This window comes from Cyprinodon tularosa, unplaced genomic scaffold (genome assembly GCF_016077235.1).
Source record: "Cyprinodon tularosa strain WSP-4 unplaced genomic scaffold, ASM1607723v1 ctg149, whole genome shotgun sequence".
In the NCBI taxonomy this organism is placed as follows: Eukaryota; Metazoa; Chordata; class Actinopteri; order Cyprinodontiformes; family Cyprinodontidae; genus Cyprinodon; species Cyprinodon tularosa.
Window position 1 is genome coordinate 1836231 of NW_024038320.1, and position 7801 is coordinate 1844031.

Sequence of the window (7801 nt, forward strand, 5' to 3'; positions counted from 1 at the left end):
ATATATATATATATGGTATATTTCTTATAAATGTATTATAAATAATTTGCAAATACAGTGACGTTTCGGCTGACTGTTTAAATAAAGCGACATTTTATTGAGAGGGATACAATGTGTCATTAAATGTCATTTGGTGCATTTGGTGCAGAAATTTTAATAAAGAGAAGTTTCATGCCTGAATGTGTTTCTTAAACACCGATCACCTTATGCTGTACTTGCGCTCCAACATCACCCACATACACTCCTGTGCGATTATATATATATATATATATATATATATATATATATATATATATATATATATATATATATATATATATATATATATATATATATATATATATATATATATATATATATATATATATGTATATATATATATATATATATATATATATATATATATATATATATATATATATATATATATATATATATATATATATATATATACAGGTATATATATATATATATATACCTGTATATATATACATATATATACATAATTGTTAATGAAAGCCACCCTGGCAGGTTGCCCGGTCACATTTGCAGATTATTCTTAAAGCGTTTTTGCGTAGAGGTTAAATAAACAGTGAAGGTAAAGAATTTTAACTATGAGGATGTGAGGTAGGACTGGCTGCATAGATGTTGATCTCTGTGTTCCCTCTTCTCTCGGTAAGATGGCGCCTGACGACCAAACTCCCCTCCCCTCCTTTCCCTTTCTCTCTTATTCTGTATCCCCTCCCCTTTCCATCACCCACCCCCTCTCTCCCACCCTCCATCCTCAGTGCCGGGCCATAAATCCGTTGTTGTTTATGAAAATTTACAACACACCGCTTCAACTTTACGAGTCGACTCAGCCTCCTATTGGCTGCACAGCCTGATCACGTGTCTTTGAGCCGTGAACATGAACTTTTTATATATATATATATTTTCCAATAGCAGAATAGAGCAGCCTTTCATTTAGAGGACTCAGGCTTCCTGGCTCTCCTCTCCTTACCAGCCACCGTTCTTATATAAGCTGTTTGGTCTTCCTAGTTTGGAGTATACTGTGGGTATTTCTTTCTTCTTTTTCAACAGTACAGACTCAGATTTTGGGATTTATACACTGAGTCATGAATGGATATTTGGGGGCTTCTGTTATGCCTTGGCGGGAGAAATGGAAGGTGCCGCGGTGCGTCACTGACCCCCAGGAGTCCCGGCTTCCGTCTTGGGGCTTAGCTGGAGACTTTCCCCTCAACCCTTCATTTGTTCTGTTAACACCCAGAGGCCGTCACAAGCACAAGGTAGGGAAGCGGATAATGGCAAGCTGCACTTGTTTGTGCGTGCTTATGAATTTGCAAAAGTAAATAATTCTCCCATTATTTAAACATGCTATGTAGAAATTAATGACAGATTATCTTATTAGTATTAAAGAAATATATACTACCATGCTCCTGCAAGATTGAACTATGTTTTTAATAAAGATTTTAGTGCACTATAGTAACCAATTTGACTTAATTTGTGTGTTGTTTTGCTTTTAATGTGGTCTACAAAATCCAAACGTGCTCTTTGCTGCCCTCCTGTGGAAAAGCTTGGTATAGATTTTCCAAGTCTGCGTTCAATGAAGGGTTTGAAATCGGTTATTTCTCATGATTTAATTATGGACGTGTTTTCCATTTTATCGATGAGTTTTAAAAATTTACGCTTTTGTTTGGAATGAAATGACAAGCTTGGTTGGATTGAACTGCGAAACTGAAAATCTCTGCTTGGTGCCAGGACATCATAGATTTGATATCCGTTTCTGTTCTAACAGTATTTGTTTCTTGAAATATTATTACACTACATTAGATTATACAGCCTTCAAATGTTATTGCGCACATATTGAATTTAATGTTTAAAGGCAATGGGGATATTGATGCTGAGCTGCAAAAAAATGCTTGGAAGAGTAAGAAATCTTTGCAGATTACCTTCACTTTTTCATGGAAGTGCTTTGTTATTTTATTTGCAACCAAGTTTTTATATATGGTTGTCTTAATTTTAGCAGAACCCTGAGGCGTTATGGCTTCGGTTGTTGTGAAACAAATAATTGGATGCAGACTGTAAAAAAAAAATACGGCGGTTGAGTTCTGTCTGTGTGTGTTTCTATTAATCTTTTGTAATGTTAATATTTTGCATGGTGTGTTGGGTGCAGGTCATATCTGAGCACTTAGAATAAAATATCGATACATTTATTGAAGCGCACACGTATTCATCAGTGTCGAAATTTACATAGAGGACTCAATGGCCTTTGCTAAACGCAACAGATTTGTATCTCCCGATGTTATAGAACATTTTTTCGCCCAAACATAACGTGGTTCTTGCACATTAGCAAAAATATTTATTAAAGCTCTGCATTTATTTCGGGTTTAAGATAAAATCTGCTTCATATACGTATGTGACAGTATATGCAAAGGTTAAATATCTAAAGAAAGTGCCCAAAAATATGTTTTTTTTTTTTTTATTTAACTGTGGTGCTTTGATTTGTTATATTGCAGCTGCACAGTTCCATTTATATTGTAAGAATGACAAACGTTTTTTATGCCTGCAGAATGTCCTACTTCGGCCCACTCTTTTTCTTCTTTCCTTTATTTTGGTCTTTCTCGAGCTGCTGGGTGTGTCCTTTCTTCACCTCAAACGAGTTTCGTGGGAACTTTGTTGTCATTGGCCAACTCATAGATTACCTGCTGAAGCATGGGGCTTCTGGCTACTAATTTAAAGCGTGGATCTTGGTTTTAGGCCCATGTAGGCTACTGCAGCATCTATTTAGCACTCCTGGTTTCTGTGCTGCAAAAAGATGAACATATACCTCGTCTTTCTAATTTCATTATAATTTTTTTTTAACAAAGACGAGGGATTGGGCTTTTGCAGTTGAGGAATAAAACACAGCAGCTCCGGGGGTAGGAGAGGGAATGAACAACAGAACAAGTCTGAGCCTCTGAGAGGCGAAGGTACCATAAAAATTCCAGAAGGGAGAAAAAAACAAAACGAATTGGGAGCTGTGGTCTTTGCACATGTGCTCGGCTTTATGGACTCTTCTATGCTTTCATGCACAAGGCTCTGATATTCTCTGCTTTTTGTTTCATTTTATAAGAATTCTGCAGCAGATGTATAAAAAAAATACTATGGATAGAGCCTTGGATTGGGATTTGGTCAGATATAAAAAAGAAAAAAAAAGAAGAGAAGCGATTGTTCTTCATTGCCATTTCTCCTACAAATGTAGAATTCTGGCCATATGTTTGCAATGTGTATTACACACACACACACACACACACACACACACACACACACACACACACACACACACACACACACACACACACACACACACACACACACACACACATATATATATATATATGATCAGATTTGCAAGAGGAGTATGTTTAATGTGTGCACGGTTAGGGATAGATATAAAGGGATGAAAGAGACTGGAAATCAATGCAAGTCTATGGGAGTTAACAGATGGTTCTCCCGTCATATAGCAAGACGAGAATGTGTGTGTGTGTGTGGGTGTGTTATCGAACATTAATTTATATGGAAAAAATCTCCACTCTTTCAAGTTTCTTATAAAAACGTAACCTCCCTTATCTATCCTTGTTAACATCCCGCACCAATACCAACTTTAGATATAAGGCTTAACGGAGGACTTGCCTCTAAATAGGACTGAAATAAGGTCGTGTAATGTGCGCACAAAGGTCCTCCTAATAGCCATCATCTAGAGTATCTGCTGATTTGCATTGTTCCATCCTAACCTGCTTATAAACTATGTTTTTGTGCTCATATAAAGCCTGTATGTATGGTATTCATTTTGCCAAAGTGGCACTAACAGCAGGCTCTGAGCGGCAGGCTCTGTAGAATTATTTGATCATGTGCGTGTGATGTTTTCCGCTTCAATCTCCTCTTCCAACATTTCTTCATGAAGTCGTTCGGTTATTTCACCAGTGCAGAAAGAAAAAGTGCAAAAGAGCGAGGCCGTGCTCTGAATGGGGTTTTATTCTATTAACTGTGCCTATTTACAGTCACAACGTGCATAACAGATTTTGATCGAATTATTCCTGTACACTATCTCTGGAGAGATTGCACTCTCAGCATGTCACTTGTTGTATTGTTTAGGAGACCTCTTTCTTTGCCGCAATGGTCGTTAACCTCCGAATGACCCCCGTGTGTGGAGCCCACGCCTCAAAACAGCACCGCAGACAGTCAGTGCAACAGTTGCGCCAGAGGATGGCGCAGCACGACAGTAGAAAAACGCCTCGCAGAGCCGAGGAGCTCATGGCAGGGGAGGCGCGCACTCCCTCCCACCCTACTAGAGTGTTTCCTACGTGCACGAGTTTACCTCTGGAGGTCACCAGGCAGGATTTACGACTGGTCAACAAAAGCACGTGATTCTGCCTCGTACCCCATATTTGGGTGCCTACGTAAGAGAGAATCAAGTCCATGTCCCACTCTCATTTCCATAATTCATCATAAATTGTGCAAGGGTGCAATAGGACGCGCTAAAGCATAAGAGCTACAAATCAAGGAGCTGCGGGTTTATGCTGTTTACTTCTCCTAAAATAATCACAAAACAACAGCAATACCTGCAGCGGACAAAAAGGTGGAACTGTCAACAAATGAGCTCCTATTTTGTGAACTCATTCTGCGGTCGCTATCCCAATGGCGCGGACTTTCAGTTACATAATTATGGAGAACATAATACCGCCAACGAGCAATACAGAGACTCCACTGCCATGCATTCCAGCAGGTATGGCTATGGCTACAACGGAATGGACCTGACTGTCGGACGGACCGGCGGCGGACACTTTGTGGGCAGCGAGCGGACGCCCGGCTACTCCCCGACTCACACAGCGGCAGCAGCGGCGAGCCCTTCGGTGGAACCCGCCAGGTACAACCAGTCCGCAAGTGGCAACCAGAACTCGTCCCTATCGCCTCCACCTGAGCCTTTACCATGCTCCTCCTCCACGGTGGCCAGCTTGTCGCCGGGTGCCGAGACGCAACCCCAACTCAGAGCCGTGAAGAACTCCATGAGCGGCGTCCAGTGCTCTGGGTCTAACGGAGGAAGCACGTTGTTGCTGGGTCGGGACTGTGTGTCTAAGGCTTCCCCCCTTGAGGAAGAGAAGCCTGCGGGGAGCGCACCGACGACTCCTCAGAGCGCAAGCGACTCCGCACAGCCTCAGATATACCCATGGATGAGAAAACTCCACATAAGTCACGGTAAACTGCTTTAATTCTCTACTGTGCATTATATGTCTTATTTGAGGACTTGGCGTTTCTAATATTTAAAAGGTTTTGCAACTTATTAACAAATCAGGGTGAAATTTAGGTATTTTATGATATCAAGGGAATGGGAAATATATAACGAAAAAATGGCAGCAATCTCGCCCCTCACCTGTTAGCCTAATCACAGATTTACCTATAATCACCCAGTAAAACTCACCTCTTACTGGTAGTTTAAGATTGTTTTGGGGGTGAAATTGAATTTAAAAACATTTTGTGGGCGCTGTTCAAGTAAAATGTATAAATTAATAGTTGCAGGTCAAGTTTGTTAGTTATTTAATATAACCCTCAGTTTATTAAGTGTATTTGAATAGTGTAAAATTAATATATCTACCTAATAAAGGTTTCAATATTCCTGGAAAAATTGATTTATAGAAATATATAAAATTATTAAGCCATTTAAATATACAAAATATATACACAACTGCTTTCAGGGGGGAAAAAATGCTTATTTTCTAAATAAAGATTTTCAGCAAGAATATTCAGAGTTATGCTCAAAGTTTACGCACAGATGCAAAGGTCCTTAAAACTCTCCCCTATCTGATGTGTTTCTGTCCAAAGATTTGTCTGGACCGGAGGGAAAGAGAGCCCGAACCGCCTACACCCGCTACCAGACGCTGGAGCTGGAGAAGGAGTTCCACTTCAACCGGTACCTGACCCGCAGGCGGCGGATCGAGATCGCCCACGCCCTCTGCCTCTCCGAGAGACAGATCAAAATTTGGTTCCAGAACCGCAGAATGAAGTGGAAGAAGGACAACAAGCTGAAGAGCATGAGCATGGCAGCCGCAGGCGGGGGAGCCTACAGGCCTTGATAACAGCTCTCACCTTCTCGCATAAAGAAAATCAAATTAAAGAAAAATAAACTATTGAAAGTGTAAAAAGCAAAAAATAAAATCGGGCAAAGACTTGTTGGCGGGGGCTCTGAGCCACTCCACCAATTGTAAATGCCCTCATTAACCATATATTTCCTTTATATTCTCATCGTGTTAATCATTATGCGAGTAAAATATGCATTCTGTACAGTTCTGTTTAGATTTAGGACAAAAAAGAAAGGAACGTTTAAATTATTTCTTGTTCAGAAGGGTAAAAAAAAAATCAAAAGCTTGAACTTGTCCAGTAAAAATCTGTGTAATGCACTCAAAACATCAGCAGTCTAATAAATACTAAATGAATAGAAGGTTTGTGTTTAGTTCTCTCTGCACATGTACTGTATATGTATGTATTTATTTGTCTCATGTGTTGTGCCAACTCGTCAGAAAAAAAGAAACTTGCTTCAGATAACCAGCAAATAAGCGTTTTGTGTGCGTAAATGTATTGTAAACACACGTGTAAAGACATAGGTGCCGCCTCGCCCCTTTGTATGTACAGCGGAGGCACCTTGTTTTCTTAGTTGTTGTTTCTTTTTTTCTTTTTTTTCAGGAGATTATGTTTGACTTATTCACCTGGGCGCAGCATAGTTAACAAAAAAAGACGTGTTTGTCCCTGTTAATTCTTGCAGTTTCTATGTGGAAGGTGCCCACCTGTATGAGTTCATCGTGATTAGCCTTTTTTGTAAATGTTTTTCAAAGACTGGAAAGAGGAAAATATGCTACAATAATGAGAGGAATGATACTGATGCTCATGGTGATGATGGCTGTCATGGCCGTGATAATAAACTTTTTACTGGAACGGCAACTTTTTGGGGGTTTCTTCTTAGATTTGACCTGCAGCGGCCCGCTGGCTGAATGTCGCGGGGCATTTGTTTGCGTTTTTTTATTGTACTATTTAATATATATTTGACTTCACACGTCTATATTTAGGCCAGAAAAATTTAGAATTTGACTGTATGTACTGTGTCTGCATTTAAAAATCTTCTAGAAATGTTTAGACGTCAGTAAGCGTCCCTAAAGGCCTTTAACCTCCTATTTTTCGTTAACTTCTGGTGTATATTTTACTCATGTTGGTTTACTTTTCATTTTTAACTGTATTTAGAGATGGACTTATTTTCATTTTGGATTTTCCAACCGCATTTAGATATCAGTGATGAAATATATTTTTTCTTTTTTATTGATGCTTTTCTGGATCTTGAGTCTTTATCTATATTTCTTTCATCCTTTGCGTTTTATCCATGAATATTTATATGAAAACTGACGTGTGCTGATCTCTGAAGCTAATTCTAGGGATGTGGAAAAAATATTCAACTCCAAAAAAACAAAACAAACAAAAAACCAAAAAACATGTTTCTTCTCTTTTACTGAGTCAATCTGTTTGAATTCAACAGGTTCTCTCGTTCAATGAAAGCGCTTACTCACCTTGCTCTGGTGCTGCAAGGGACTTGGGGTGGTTAGGGGGTCGTGGTGGGGACTAATAAGCTCCATGCAGGGACTGAACAGCCCCCCCTCCCCCCATTTGCGCGCACTCTCCTGAGCAATCCACAGCAAATTAGCCCGACTTTTTTCCCTGGCTGTAAACTTTATTATAGGGCCGATTCTGGCTCCTCTTGACATTTGGGTGCTAAATGAAT

The 7801-nt window shown here is 39.6% G+C and overlaps 1 protein-coding gene across 1 annotated transcript; it reads left to right on the top strand.

Moving 5' to 3' along the window:
* Positions 1-953: 953 nt before the first annotated feature.
* Positions 954-6972, top strand: LOC119779533 (homeobox protein Hox-A5-like). The gene is made up of 3 exons (XM_038279212.1): positions 954-1286; positions 4135-5235; positions 5860-6972. The coding sequence occupies exons 2-3, from the start codon at positions 4557-4559 to the stop codon at positions 6108-6110; spliced, it is 930 nt and encodes a 309-aa protein (XP_038135140.1). The 5' UTR covers positions 954-1286; positions 4135-4556; the 3' UTR covers positions 6111-6972.
* The last annotated feature ends 829 nt before the right edge of the window (positions 6973-7801 follow it).